The 15,961-nt window shown below is 44.7% G+C and overlaps 1 protein-coding gene across 13 annotated transcripts in view; it reads left to right on the forward strand.

Annotated features, from left to right (window-relative positions):
* The window catches only part of TTLL3 (tubulin tyrosine ligase like 3), a 28,692-nt gene extending 13,594 nt beyond the window's left edge, over nucleotides 1-15,098 (forward strand). For 10 of the 13 annotated variants that reach the window (XM_049640970.1, XM_049640972.1, XM_049640961.1 and 7 more), the window contains 6 exons: nucleotides 3,181-3,329; nucleotides 6,654-6,897; nucleotides 8,048-8,483; nucleotides 13,240-13,675; nucleotides 14,376-14,599; nucleotides 14,805-15,098. In XM_049640970.1, coding sequence (XP_049496927.1) covers nucleotides 3,181-3,329; nucleotides 6,654-6,897; nucleotides 8,048-8,483; nucleotides 13,240-13,675; nucleotides 14,376-14,599; nucleotides 14,805-14,981 — 1,666 coding nt within the window. In that variant the 3' untranslated portion in view covers nucleotides 14,982-15,098. Of the gene's footprint in view, nucleotides 1-3,180; nucleotides 3,330-6,653; nucleotides 6,898-8,047; nucleotides 8,484-13,239; nucleotides 13,676-14,375; nucleotides 14,600-14,804 lie in introns of those variants that run through there. The other 3 variants (XM_049640971.1, XM_049640974.1, XM_049640967.1) reach the window with 2 other exon arrangements.
* Nucleotides 15,099-15,961: the final 863 nt, after the last annotated feature.

A 15,961-nucleotide genomic window follows, 5' to 3' on the forward strand; every position in this document is an offset into this window, starting at 1 on the left:
TGGGCAGGTTCCCCCTGGCCCTCAGGGGGCTTCTGTGTTCTGAGCTGATGCTCAGAGATAGACTCTCTCCTCCCCAGGCCTCCCACTTTTGTTTGCCCTGCCTCTACATTCAAGAACCCTCGGGGGCTCCCACTGCCTTCATGACAGGTTCCAAACCATTCTTCCTGAATCTTGGTTGACGTGCCATAATTACTGAGATCATGGCCTGTGCTGTCAGATAGTCCTGACTTTTAGCACCTTCCAAGCTCTTTGGCCTTGGCAAAGGTCATCTCTCTGAGCTTTACTTTTCACATGCAAAATAATGTCTGCCTCCAAGGTAGGATTAGACAGGATAATTTGTGTTATGCACTCAGTGTAACTCCCAGGATTCATTCACAAAATGAGAGTCTGTCAAGTCATTTGGGATTTATCCTGGAGGCCAGTGTTTCCCAAAGGATGCTCCATAGGATGCTTAGCTCTGTGGGACCTAAATCGATTTGATGAAAGAAAGGCTTTTGTGGTCAGTTGCATTTGGAAAACATCAGGTTAAACAAAGTTAATGAATTTAGGCTTCCTTGATGCAAGACTTTTCAGAACCTGTGGGTGGTGTCAACCTCCAAGAGACAGACTGTGCACTATATCCTGTACTTTGGTACAGCCCCCAGCCCCCGCCCTACCCCAAGCATCCTGAGAGGTTGTGTTCTCAGAACACACTTTGGGAAAAAGTTCTCAATCAGAGGAAGGGAGTTGAGTTGAGACGGGAATTCGATTCAGCAGAGGTGTGCAGGAGAGAGGAAGGGAGAAGCGCCCCCAAGGCAGGAGGGCACCCAGCATTTATTGAGCGCTTCCTGTGTGCCCAGCATTGTGCAAGTCTCCAAAAATGAAGTGTAGTCCCTGCCCTCAGTGGGTGTACAGCTCAGGTGGGGAGGCTTGCAGCAAGTCAGGTGGGAGTGCTAAGGGCCTCAGCTGGGGTGGTTTTAATAGAAAGGAATGGGCAGACTTAATGATTTTGATAGGGGAGACTAAAGAATTAATAAATGAACTTAGAATGAAATACTGAGCAAACCTTCATTATTGATAAATAATTTGTATCTGTTTTAAATGTTAGAAATTAAAAACTAGGTGACCCTATACTACCTTAACTACCAGAGAAGTATCAGAAAAAGCCCCTCCTTCTTAAACTAAGAATTCTCAAGACTAAGAACATTAGAACATGAGTCCTTTGTATTTCTAGATGTGAGGTAAGTTCTAGAGAGCCTTAGGCACTTCTCAAAAGTTGGGATTATGTAAAATATTACATCATATAAGGGTGCCTGGCTGGCTCAGTTGGTGGAGCATGCAACTCCTGATCTCAGAGTCATGAGTTCAAGTCCCATGATAGGCATAGAGCCTACCTTAAAAAAAAAAAAGGTTTTGGGGTACATGGCTGTCTCAGTCAAATATAAATGCTGTTAACTGGTTCACTCACTGAAGTTATGGATAGTTAGCATTCATTAATTTATGCAGTACTTATGGCTATGTTTTCAACTGCTTTTTTTTAAGTTTATTTATTTTGAGTGAGAGAGAGAGAGAGCACAAGTAGGGGAGGAACAGAGAGAGAGAGAGGAAAAGGGAGAGAATCCCAAGCAGGCTCCGCACTGCCAGTGCAGAGCCTGATGTGGGACTCAAACTCAGAAACTGTGAGATCATGACCTGAGCTGAAACCAAGAGCCGGTTGCTTAACCGACTGAGCCACCCAGGAGCCCCTGTTTTCAACTTTTTTAAAAACACATACATGGCTCACCAGCCAGGCTTTTATCAAGGTTGACTTCCCACAAAAACACTAGTTGCTTTTTTGTTGTTTGTTGTTAAATATAAAAATGGTATTGTTATGTCTAATGTACTTTTTCAAATGACACATGCCCTTGCCACCATCATATGACACTTCCCTGGGCCAAATCACAGGTTTATTAAGCAGATTCCCTATGCCATGGCCCACAGAAAAGTTTCCAGCAAACCCTCTGGAAATAGAAGATTTAGGACTTGAGTGTGAATTTTCCTAAGAGGCTATGCCTAGCCCCCACCATTTGGCTGTCTCTGCTTCTGGTGCTTTCCCATTGGGTGCTGCTGCCTCATTGTTAAGAGAGGTATAAGTTCTTCAAGGCTGCAGACATTCATAAGGCTAAGATGTAAAAAGGGACTAGCATCTAGTGGAAGCTTCCTTCCTATTCAATCAGAAGAAAAGGAATGGGAGAGTGTGGATGAGGCTGCCATCTAGGGTATTTCGTGACTTGGTTTAGTTCAGGACATTTGTGTCTTGTAGAGAACAGTCTGTCTTTGTCCATGAACTCTTATCTGCACAGCCCAGTTGCTGAGGCAGGCAACCATTCATCCACTCAACAGACTTGGGGAGTACCTAAAAGGTGTACTGCTGGGGGATGGGAATACAGCAGAATAGTGACTGTAAAAAATGTTCCTGCTCTCATGGAGCTTGGATTCCAGGGGAGGGAGACAGATACAATAACCAAATAAGCGTAGGTGTGGAGTGGTAAGTGATGAGACGAGAAACAAGCCAAGGAGATGTGTGATACAGATGTGCTTAGGAAGAATTAGACCAGGAAGGGACCCACCTATCAACTGGTGTTAGGTCCAGGTTTGGAGGAATATGAACCCCAAAAAGCACCTGTGGGTGGAGGGATTATACAGGACAGCATTTGCATTCTGACTCAGCCACTTAACTCAATATGAGGCCTTGGGCAAGTCTCTGAACTCTCCCAGCTTCAGTTTACACAGTAATACTTCCCTGGCAGGGCCATAGAGAAGATTAGTGATAATATATGTGAAACCCCTGGCACCATGCCTGGCACATAGTAGTGCCTCATCATCAGATGCTGGTGTGATTAAATTCAGCTGAAGGCAGTTCTATTGTAACAGAAGGTAGGTGGCAGAAGGTGGAATGTTGGAGTAGGAGGGCGTGTAATAAGTGGAATATCCCCCTTCTTTCATATTCTAGCATTCTCAGATGACACCCTAGGCCAGTTAGAATTTGGGGGTCAGCTTGAGGGTGGGATGGAGGTTTGGAGGAGACCTATCTGGCTCTCTCGGGGGAGGGTGTGACCTAGGCTGGTTGGACCATGGCCAGGGGGCTTGTGTTTCCTCTTGCCTTGTCCACCAGGCTGCCCCCAGACCCAGCCCTGCCCAAGTCCCATCATCTCCCCACAGCGAGGGGGCAGAGCTCAGGCACCTCGACACTCAGATCCAGCGCTGTGAGGACATCCTGCAGCAGCTGCGGGCTGTGGTGCCGCAGATAGACATGGAAGGAGATCGCAACGTCTGGATCGTGAAGCCGGGAGCCAAGTCCCGAGGACGAGGTGGGAGTCAGCCCCTGTTTCCTGCAACAGCACCCTACAGCCTGTGTCTCTAAATACAGGCTAGGGAGGTTAGTAGTGCAGGCTGTGTTGGACCCAAACTGCCTGGGTTTGAATCCCAGCTTTGCTACTAATAGCCTGTGTGATCTTGAGTAAGTTACATCACCTCTCTGAACCTCAGTTACTTCATCTGTAAGGGATGATAATAACTTCCTGTGAGGTGAGGATTAAATGAGGTATTGTGGCTAAATTTCAGCATGGTGCCTGGCACAGAGTAATCACCCCACAAACGTTGGCTGCTGTGATGACGATGTCATCTTCTCTCCTGCCCTCAGAGTTGGGTTAATGCTTTAGGTGTGTCTGGTGATACTCATGTGCAGTGGTCTGTCATCTATGGGCTCTTTGATTTGACCAGTGCATCCTTGTGAAGTATAGCACAGTGGTTAAAGTATGGATGCTGAGAGCCAGACTACATCAGCTCTGCCTCCTACTGTCTGTAAGACTTGGGGCAGGAGAGTCAACCTCTGTTCTACTTCATTTCATCATTCGGTAAATGGAGCCAATATTACCTACTCCAGAGGATAAGTGAGTATAATATGTGCTTTTACATAGTAACTGCTGTATATGTGCTATTATTTTTTATCCTGGCTGCTCAGCCCAACGTGAATGGAATTATAATAGGGGAGCCAACAAGTTGGGGTGGTGCATTAGCCCAGCCTTAAAAAACTGGTTAAGGACTCATGAGATGTGGAAAACAGACTTTTTGCACCAGACCCTCCAGATACTGAGTTTGTTCATGTCCAGGTGAAGCTGTTAAAGGTCCAGACACTGAGTGACATCCACATGTCACTTCAAAACCAGCATCTTGGTCTTTTCTTTTCCTACCTTGAAAATACTTGTGTTGTTTTTTTCTAATTATAAAAATATGTATTTATTATTAAAAAAAGATTAGACAATACAGAAATATAGAAAAAAGAAAGCAAAAGCCACTCTTGATTTCACTGAGATAACTACTGTTAACCTTTTGGTGTGTTTCTTTCTATACTTCCTTCCCTGCATTTGGGGAGGGAGAGAGTGAGGGAGGGTGTGTGTGTGTGCACGCGTGTGTGTTGTTTTATTAAAATAATTTTTTTTAACATTTATTTATTTCTTGAGAGACAGAGACAGAGCATGAGCAGGAGAGGGGCAGAGAGAGAGGGAGTCACAGATTCTGAAGCAGGCTCCAGGCTCTGAGCTGTCGGCACAAAGCCCGATGTGGGGCTTGAACTCATGAACCAGGAGATCATGACCTGAGCTAAAGTTGGATGGTCAACTGACTGGGCCATCCAGGCTCCCCTGTTTTAAACACCATATTATTCTGTAGCCTTCTTTTCTCATTTATTATATCTTTCCATGTCAGTTAGTATAACTCATCTCTTTTTTGCATCTTTCTTTTTCTTAATAAGTTTTGGACTTCATTTTAGTACATCTAGATCTGCTTTTTCTTTTTTTCTTGTTTTTAGCTTACTGTTATGTACACATTCAAGATACACAAAACTAGAGAGAATAACACAGTGAATCCCCATGTACCTAGCACCAAATTTCAAAGTTGTATCTCCATTTTTTAGAAAAGCTTAACTGAAATGCACATGTGATATTCCAACGAAAAGGTGTGAGCATACAACTCAACAAATTGTCACAAAGTGAACACACTTGTGGAAAGTACCCAGATTATGAAATAAAATACCTGTACCCTAGAGGGTCCCTCCTGGATCCCTCTTAGTCTCTATGTCTACAAAATGGTAACCCCTATTCTGATTTATAATACTATAGATTAGTGTTGCCTAGTTTTAGATGTTACATAAAAGTACAGTATGTACTCTCTTATCTCATTCTGTCTCACAGTTGCATACTTCACTCTTGTTTAGATGCACTGTCATGGATTTACCTAATCCATTTCTGATGGATATTTAGATGGCTGCCAGTTTTTTTCCTATTTATTGTTGATTGACTGCCGTTACAAGCAACACTATGATAACCATCCTGTGCAAATATCTTTTGGGCTTAGGATAAATTCTTAAAAATGAAATTGCTGGGTCAATGGACATGAATAGCCTTAATTTTTGGTTATACAAGGCGTTGTATTCTTGGGAATCTTGGTGATCATTCTGGCCATTTGAGAAAGGATCTGGTTTGGGAACTAGACACAAGTTATTCTGTGCCATTGGCAGGTGATCAGTCTGCTTTGGGTGCTAAACAATGAAGGAATGAGATTGACTTGTGAGTATGTATGTTTGCAATGTGATTCTGATATGTATCAGCATTAAAATGATGCCTTTTAAGTATAAGATACTTAATGTCACTTGCATAAAAGAGATAAAATTAAGATAAGGCAATTATTTTCTACCTAAGAGAATGGCCAAAATAATCAATAGTGTTGGGTAGGATGTGGGAAGATACATAATCTCATATACTTTGCTGGAAGTGCAGACTGGTAGAACATCTTTGGTAATATAAAATGAAAAAATGTACATACCCTTGGAGCCAGCATATCTACAGCTAGAAATTTATTCTACAGGTAACTAATAATAGTGATAGGAGTTAACATTTACTGAATGCTCACCATGGGCCAAGAACTATTCTGAATCCTTAACATGTTTAGTTAGATGTATAGAATCTTATCAAACTGAGGCACGTAAAATCGTCCATAACTTGGAAGGATATCCATTGAACCTGGAAGCAACAATTGGCTACCTATGGGAAAGAAGTATTTTTAATTGTATACCCTTTGTACTGCCTGCTTTTATGTTTTATATTCTGTTAATTATTGGGAAAATCTAATCAAAGTCATATATGCATATGGTATTTTAAAAAGCCCAATATGGTTTGAATTTTTATGCGTGCATATATTACTTTTCAATTAAACAGAAGTGATTAATTAAAACAATTTTTTAATTAAAAAATATTTTTTAATGTTTATTTTTTTGGAAGAGAGAGAGAGACAGAGAGACAGAGCGTGAGTCAGGGAGGGGCAGAGAGAAAGGGAGACACAGACTTTGAAGCAGGCTCTAGGCTCTGAGCTGTCAGTACAGAGCCCCATGTGGGGCTTGAACTCACGGATTGTGAGATCATGAACTGAGTTGAAGCTGGACACTTAACTGACTGAGCCACCCAGGTGTTCCCCCCGCCTCCCCAATTTTTTTAATCTTTAGCAGATGCTCAGCTTTGCCAAAGAGAACAGGGTTCTGGAGAAGCACTCTTAAGTACTTGGCCCTATCAGTTCCATGGTCCCCTGGCCCTTACAGCCCAAGCCTGACCTGATCCCTGACCACCCTGTTTCCCCCGTAGGCATCATGTGTATGGACCACTTGGAGGAGATGCTGAAGCTGGTAGACGGCAACCCCATGATGATGAAGGACGGCAAGTGGGTGGTACAGAAGTATATTGAGCGTCCCCTGCTCATCTTTGGCACCAAGTTTGACCTGAGACAGTGGTTCCTGGTGACTGACTGGAACCCACTTACCGTGTGGTTCTACCGTGACAGCTACATCCGCTTCTCCACACAGCCCTTCTCCTTGAAGAACCTGGACAAGTGAGCCCCATCCCTTGTTTCCTGTGAGCTCCCTGTCTAGCTGGGGAGCTGACAAGCAACAGGTGGTTCCCCAGTGCAACGCTGGGCTCCACACACAGACTGCACACAGGCAGGTCCCCTATCCATCCAACAGATACCTACCAAGTGTGTTTTAGCATTTGAGATACAGCAGTGAACAAAACAAGAGCCCAGCTCTGAAGAGTTCACATTCCCGCACATAAGCTGGATATGTATGAAATGTGTCTGCCCATGTCCTACCCAACGCTATTGATTATTTTTGCCACTCTAAGTAGAAAATGGTTGTCTTAATTTTATCGTTTTTAGAACAAGTAATGTTAAGTATCTTATGCTTATAAGGCATCATTTTAATGCTGTTACTCATAGATAAGCAATGAATGTAATAAGTAGAATTATCTAATAGGTAATAAAATGATACATGTTATTAAAAAAAGACTGTAGAGCAGGGTCAGGGGGTGCAGGAGAAATGCGAGAGCGGAGAGTCAAGTCGCAGTATTAACTTGGGGGCTGAGAGAAAGTCTTGTTGAGCCCTGGGTTCAGATTCCATCTCTGCAGCTTCTAGGCTGTGTGACTTTGGTCAAGTGAAACCTCTTTATGCTTCTTTTTTCACATCTGAAGAATGGAGGCAGTATTATGAAACTCATAGCTGTCGGTTACTGAATGCTGCGTATGTGATAGGTGCTAAGTGTTTCATGTATATTATCTCAGTCATTCATGAAAACCCAGTGAAGTGGGTACTATTACTACCCCATTTGACAGATGTGAAGGAGCATTTGGGTGAAAAAATCTCACAACTAGTCGGTGGTGAAGGTGGGACTTGAGCAGTTTGACTACAGGGCCCATACTTCTAACCCACCTTACCTTCCAGGAGCTGGAAGGGTTAACTGAGACTAATGTACATAATACTGTGGCCCCATAGGTAGTGCCCTCAAAGGGATAAGACTGGTTCTGGCCCTAGAAGATTGTGGTGGCACCCAGATCTTTGTCCTTCTTGTCTACCCTAGCTGAGCCCTATCTCAAGGTGAACAGTCCAGGGTGGCCCAGGGCTGGTTCCAGGGTTTGCCTGCCCTCCCCGCATTTGGGTGGGAGAGGCACAGGGAGCCAGACCTCAGCTTTCTGCTTTCTGCCCCAGCTCAGTGCACCTGTGCAACAACTCCATCCAGAAGCACCTGGAGAATTCATGCCATCGACACCCGCTGCTGCCCTCAGACAACATGTGGTCAAGCCAGAAGTTCCAGGCCCACCTGCAGGAGATGGGGGCCCCAAACGCTTGGTCCACCATCATCGTGCCTGGCATGAAGGCTGCTGTGATCCATGCCCTACAGACCTCCCAGGACACTGTGCAGTACCGGAAGGCCAGCTTCGAGCTTTACGGTGCTGACTTTGTGTTTGGTGAGGACTTCCAGCCCTGGCTCATTGAGATCAATGCCAGCCCCACCATGGCCCCCTCCACGGCTGTCACCGCCCGGCTCTGTGCAGGTGTGCAAGCTGACACCCTGCGCGTGGTTATTGACCGGCGGCTAGACCGCAACTGCGACACGGGAGCCTTCGAGCTCATCTACAAGCAGGTGAGGCTGCTGGGCCTAGGCAAGACCCCAGGGAGTCTGTCCTCTTCCACGCATCCCTGTAGTGAAGCACAGGGCACTGTAGTCAGACAGTCCCAGTTCAAGTTCTGGTCCTGCCATAGTGACTCAGTACAGCCACTTTTCCTTGAGCCTCCATTTTCTCATCTGTAAAATCAAGATGCTGTTACCATCTTTCTCATAGGGTTTGGGAGGGTGAAAATGAGTTAATATGTGTGGATCATCCTTATGATCCAGTAATTGCACTAGTGGGTATTTACCCAAAGAATACAAAATCGCTAATTTGAAGGGATAAATGCACCGTATGTTTATTGCAGCATTATTTACAATGGCCAAATTATGGAAGTAGCCTAAGTGTCTATTGATAGATGAATGGATAAAAAAAATGTGGTATATACAGTGGAATATTATTCAGCCATAAAAATGAAATCTTGTCATTGGCAACAACATGGATAGATCGATCTAGAGAGCATAATGCTAAGTGAAATAACCCAAGAAGAGAAAGACAGATACCATATAATTTCACTCATGTGGAATCTAAGAAACAAAACAAATAAAGAAAGGGCGGGGGGGGGAGACAAACCTAAAACCAGACTCTTAACTATAGAGAACAAACTGATGGTTACGGGGGGGGGGGGGGGGGTGGGATGAGTGAAACAGGTGAAGAGGATTAAGAATACACTTATCTTTTTTTTTTTAATGTTTATTTATTTTTGAGAGAGACAGAGACAGAGTGTGATTGGCTTAGGGGCAGAGAGAGGGGGAGACACAGAATCCGAAGCAGACTCCAGGCTCTGAGCTGTCAGCACAGAGCCGGACGTGGGGCTCAAACTCACGAACTGCGAGATCATGACCTAAGACAAAGTCAGATGCCCAACCGACTGAGCCACCCAGGCGCCCCTAAGAGTACACTCATCTTGACGAGCATTGAGTAATATGTGGAATTGCTGAATTGCTATATTGTATACCTGAAACTAATATAACACTGTGTTAACTACACTGGAATTAAAACAAAAAAAAATTAATTGTAATACAACAACAAAAATATACATGTGGATCATGTTTCTAGAGATGCATATAGCAAAATGTTAAAATGCTAAATGTTAAATGGCTTCAAATCCTTGCTCAATAACTATGAGCTGTGTGACTTTGAACAATTCCCTAACCCCTAGGGTTCTCCGTTTCCCCATCTGTAAAGCAGGACTGAACATAATCCCTACCTCATAAGGTTGTGATAATTAAATGAAGAGATAGGTAAAGCCCTTCAGAACAGCACTTGAACATCATAAATGCTACATGTTTTAGCTATTATTACTACCTAATAAGGTCCTCAGGTGTCTCATGATAGATGGCATCACTTATAATGCCTGGACATACAGTAAGAGTCAGTTAGTGGAAGCTGCTACTGTTGTTATTATTGTTGTTATTATTTTATTCCTTGTATAATAATTTTACTCACCTTGTTCCAGAAAGAGATTTGAGTCCACTTATTGGAATAGAATACAGTTTTTAAAAATCAGTCAGAAAACCAATTTCAAGGGTTGCTGAACTCTGCAATTTCTCATGGTAGTTAAATTCAATATCCTAATTCTAAGTATCATTCTGATTAGGATTCGGCTTCTATTGGGGCCCCTGGGTGGCTTAGTTGGTTAAACGTCTGACCCTTGATTTGGGCTCAGGTCATGAACTGGCTGTTGTAGAATCGAGCTCTGCATCAGGCTCCGCACTGAGTGCTGAGTGTAGAACCTGCTTGGGATTCTCTCTCTCCCTCTCTTTCTGCCTGTTTCCCACTCATACTGCCTCTCCCAAATAAATAAACATTTAAAAAAAAAAGGATTTGGCTTCTATCAGAGTTTGGCCATAGGTAGAGAACATGCTGATTACATGACCCAGGTGTCCTGGTCTTTGTCACAGTTACTGATCATAAATTAATATTGGCATATTGGTTTCAAAAAACAAATATAAGGGCAGGAAAATAAGACAAAACCAAAGGGGAAGGAAACATTCTAGCACAATGGTTCCCAAATGCTGGTTCACAGGCCAAAATCACCTGGCAAGCTTTCCAAATGTACAGGAGTCAGGAAGCCCCACCCCCAGAGACTGTTCTGAAACGTCTGGCTTAGGGACTACACATCTGCATTTTTCAGATGTCCTAGTTGTCCCAAAAATCTTTCATAGCTTTTTTTGTTTTTGTTTTTAATTTTTATTTATAAAAAAAAATTTTTTTAAGTTTATTTATTTTGACAGTGGCTGCACCAATTTATATTCCCACTAACAGCATACAAGTGTTCCCTTTTCTCCACATCCTCACCAATACTTATTTCTTATCTTTTTGATAATAGCCATTCTAACAGGTGTGAGGTGATATCCCATTATGGTTTTGATTTGGATTTCCCTGCTGATTATGACTTGGAACACCTTTTCACGTATCTGTTGGCCATCTCTTTGTCATCTTTGGGAAAAATGTCTGTTCAGATCCTCTGCCCATTTTTAAATAAGACTATTTGTCTTTGCCATTGAGTTGTATGAGTTCTTTGTATATTTTGGATACTAGCCCCTTATCAGACATATGATTTGCAAATATTTTCTCCCATTGGGTAGGTTGCCTTTTCCCTTTGTTGATAGTTTCCTTTGCTGTTCAGAAGCTTTTTAGTTAGATGTAGTCCCACGTGTTTATTTTTGCTTTTGTTGCCTTTGCTTTTGATGTCAAATCCAAAAAATCATTGCCAAGACCCATGTCAAGGAGCTTACTGCCTATGGTTTCTTCTAGGAGTTTTATAGTTTCAGGTCTTAAATTCACTTTAATCCATTTTGAGTTGGTTTGTTTGTGTTACAAGGTAGTGGTCCAGGTTCATCCTTTTGCATGTGGCTGTCCAGTTTTCCCAACACCATTTATCGAAGAGACTGCCCTTTCCCCATTGAATATTTTTATGCCTTCTTTGTCATAAATTAATTCACCATTTATGTGTGATTATTTCTGGGCAGCTCTGTATTCTGTTCAATTGATCTATGTGTCTTTTTCTATGCCAGTACCATACTGTTTGATTACTATTGCTTTGTAATATAGTTTGTAGTCCATAAGTGTGATGCTTCCAGCTTTTGTTCTTCTTTCTCAAGATTGTTTTGGGGGCACCTGGCTGGCTCAGTTGGTAGAGTGTGTGACTCCTGATCTTGGAGTTGTAAGTTTAAGCCCCACACTGGGTGTAGAGATTACTTAAAAATAAAAATCTTAAAAAAAAAACATTGTTTTAGCTATGCAGAGTCTTTTGTGGTTCCGTGTAAGTTTTAGGATTTTTTCTTTTTGTGAAAAATTCCTTTGGCATTTTGACAGAGATTGCATTAAGTCTGTGGATTGCTTTGAGTAGTATGGATATTTTAATAATGTTAATTCTTCCAATTCATCAGCACAGAATGTCTTTCAATTTATTTGTGTCTTCAGGCTTTTTCATCAGTATCTTAGCTTTTAGTGTACAGGCCTTTCATTTCCTTGGTTAAATTTATTACAGGCTTTTGTTCTTTTTGGTGTTCTTTAATCTCTTTTAACCTAGAGCAGCAGCACTGTTTTCTCCCACCCCCAATAGTTTGTTGGGATCTTTTGAAGGGACCAGGTTGGTTGTTTTGTAGAACTGTCCCACATTCTGGATTTGTCTGATTGTTTCTTTGTGATGCTATTTAGCTTGTTCTTCTGTTATCTCAGTGTCCTATAAACTAGAAGTTGGGCCAAACAGCTTGCTAAGGTTCAGGTTAGACATTTTTGGCAAGAACACTTGAGATGTGATGCTGGGTACCTCATATAGTATCACAAAGCACACACTGTTGGTGTCTCGTGATTAGTGATGCTAAGTCTGGCCATGGGGTTAAGGTGGTAGCTACCACATCTCTCCATTGTACGTTGCATCCTCCCCTTTGCAATGATCAGTTACTTTGTAAAGTGATACTTAGGTGCACATGACACATTTTCCTGTCATCCTTTTCACTGACTTACTTTGATACCCAGTTTTGATTAATGGGGCTTTGCAGGAGCTCTGATATTTGTATTTTTTACAAGCTGCAAGTGATTCTGATAGATTCTAATCAGGATCCTTTGTTGACACAGAAAACACCTCACACTAGCTCAAGGTTAAAAAGGGGTCATTAGCAAGACACAGGGAGGCTGTCCTGGAGCCCAGCTGCAGGATGTATGTCTGGCTTAATCAGAACTGAACATTGTACAGAGGCTCCTCTTCTGGAACTCTTCCTCTGCCTCCTTCTGCAAATTTGCTACTTCATTCTCTCCATAGAATGCCTTCATTAATGCTCTCAGTTTCTCCTTCCCCATAATAGGTTCATGTAAGGCTGTAGGCAGGCTCCAAGCCTCTTAGCTATCTGGGTGACATAACTCAAACTCTGTCTGCAGAGAATCTGGCTTAACTCAGGAAGCTGTCCATCAGCAGTGGCTTATGGAGCAGAACCCTACACATTCCAGCAGGGGTTGGGAGAGCTTAGGAGGGCAAAGGGTAGGGGGTCCTAATAGAGGCATGACTAAGACTCCCTGACTCCACAGGGTTACTAATCCCAGAGGTTCTGTGACTTTCTAGGTACTGATTCAGGCTTCTCGAGCCAGACCCTTTAGAGAACAGAGATGGGCTCCCTGTTTCTCAACCCAGAAATTAATTCCATCCATCTCTGTCCTGATTCCTTCTGGGCCTAGGATTCCAGCACCACTGTCTGAACAGGCCTCATCTCCTCTTCTTTCCCACAGCCTGCCGTGGAGGTACCCCAGTATGTGGGTGTCCGACTCCTAGTAGAGGGCTCCACCATCAAGAAGCCCCTGGCAATGTGTCACCGACGGATGGGGGTCCGCCTAGCACTCCCTCACCTGCTGACCCAGCGAGCCTCTGGGGAAGGCAAGGATTTGGGGACTGTTACTCACAGGTCAGCTCCTAGGAAGGTTGCTGGGGCCAGGAGCCTGGGGCACACTGAGAAGCCAGACTCCACTGCCACCACCTCGGCCCCCGGAAAGGGGAAGAAAGGCAAGGCGAAATGTGCCTCGGCCCTGGTCTACCCCAATCTCCGGAAGTGGGAACCCCCCAGCACCAGGATGGGCTGCATTTTCACCATGACCTTTGCTAGTGGGGACAGGCAACCCCACCCCTTGAACAGATTGCCATTGAGTCTGAAGAACCCCCAAGCCCTGGGTAAGACCATTCCCCCAAAACACCCCAAGGTCCCAAGGCAATTTCTTCCTGCTCTCCAAGCCCCTCCTAGCCACCTAGATTTGCAACCCTGCCGTAGCCCCACCAAAAAGACACCAGTAGCAAGTAAAAGCCATCACTTACAAAGTATTTTCTAAAAATGTGTGACCAAATGAGTATCGTTCCCTCCAAAATAGTCACCCTGCAAGGTAGTGGTACTTATTCACAGATTCCAGGACTCAGTCCCAGGTCCATCTCTCTTCAGAGCCCAAGCTTTTCCTGCAGCGGTATTCTGCCTTTGCCTCCACGCAAAGTTGCCTCTGGGGGAAAGGAGCTAATAGTTGTTCAGCACTTAACAACTTACACTGTGCCACTACCCAACCAGCTCCTTTAGTCCTTACAACCTAGCGAGGTAGGTGCTATTATCCCCATTTTCCAGCCGAGGTATCAGGAAGTTTAAGGAAGCTGCCTGAGGTTGCACATCTCAGAAGGGGCAGAGCTGGGATGCAGACCCAGGTCTGTTGGGCTCTAAACCCTGTGTTCTTCCCATGGCCTCTGGAGGAGGAACTGGGAGGGCTCCATTTGCCATCTTACACCCCAGCCCTCCTCTTCCCCCACTCTCCACCCTCCACGCACACCTTGAGGGGCTGCTGATCAGCCTTGGGGCCTCCCCAGGCCCTCACGGCCCCTCTTGCTCCCACAGCCCCTTACCACTTCCCCAGCCTTCACACCAAGGCCGGGCTGCCTTCTCATGTGCTCCGATCCCAGGGGCGGGTCCTCAGACTGCAGCGCAGCAAGTTGGTGGGCTCTAAGGCCCTGTCAACCACAGGCAAGGCCTTGATGACTCTACCTACCGCCAAGGTTTTGATTTCCTTTCCACCTAACCCTGAGCTCAAGTTGGCATCCAGCGTCCTGAAACCAAGAAAGGTGGGCCTTGAGCCGTGACTCACACCCTGGTGGGCAGTGCTGAATACTGGGGTCAGGGCTGGAGGGCACAGGCAAGGGTAGCTCCCTGACTAGCTGGAGCCCCAAGGGAAGGGCTTTTTTCCTCAGAACCCCCTTCCTGAACAGATTTCCTGATCATCTCTTCCTCCCTCTTCCCCCCTTTCACACCGAGGCTGTTGCTCCCCAGCACCTTCATGGTCCCTGTCCTGGAAGTTCCTTGTGGCCTCTACCCTTCGAAGTTGGAAATCTTCCTAGCACCCACAGAAAGATCAAGGCCAAAGGCAAGTTCAAGGCCAGACTCTGTGACAGACCCAAGGCTGAGACATGCCTCATGAAGACAGCCTTCCAGGATCCCTGTCCTTGATCAGTGCATACCAGGGTCTAGGGAGCATGGGGGACGTGAGGCTACAGAAGCCCTTGCTTTGACCCTCACTGCCCCTATCCTGGATGCAGTGCCAAATAAAAAGGAGCAAGTGAAGTATCCTGGGCTTGGCTCCATTCCTATTGGAGGTTGAAGAGAGGGTAGGCTAAGGCCCTGTACCCCAAGGTCCAGAGTGAGAGCTATAGGCCATCAGCAACCTTCCACAAAGCAAGGGCCAGAATTCCCTCACTAGCGACAGATATGGGGCTTCCTATTCGGGGACTCCCTGACATCTCTGACCTTTGGATGGGGGGATAAGCCTCACTTTATAGATGAGGAAACTTACAGATGAATCTGAATGAGAGACATGGCTTGCCCAAGATCATATGACAGTGAGAAAACTAGGACACTGCCAGACTGCTCACCACTGGGAGATCCCCAGTCTCCAAGCCCAGGGGAGAAGCTGGGCTAGCAGCAGAGTGACATCTAAGGGTGTTAGATTTATAACGTAAGATGAAAGAAGGATGAACCTTGCCTAAACCCAGCCCTTCTCCAGAGGGAGTGGGTCTGTCCCTTCCTTAGCAAGGGGCCATGGTTGCCTAAAAAGGAAATATCAGGGGCGCCTGGGTGGCGCAGTCGGTTAAGCGTCCGACTTCAGCCAGGTCACGATCTCGCGGTCTGTGAGTTCGAGCCCCGCGTCAGGCTCTGGGCTGATGGCTCGGAGCCTGGAGCCTGTTTCCGATTCTGTGTCTCCCTCTCTCTCTGCCCCTCCCCCGTTCATGCTCTGTCTCTCTCTGTCCCAAAAATAAATAAAAAACGTTGAAAAAAAAAAGAAAAAAAAAAAAAAAAAAGGAAATATCAGTAGTATTTTAGCATTTCTTAGTTGTAGTGGGTTGAATGGTAGTCTTCCCTACACCCAAAGATATATCTGCTAGGAAACTGTGAATAACTTTATTTGGAAAAAAAGTCTTTGTCAATGTGAT

This window comes from Panthera uncia, chromosome A2, assembly GCF_023721935.1.
Source record: "Panthera uncia isolate 11264 chromosome A2, Puncia_PCG_1.0, whole genome shotgun sequence".
Taxonomy (NCBI): Eukaryota; Metazoa; Chordata; class Mammalia; order Carnivora; family Felidae; genus Panthera; species Panthera uncia.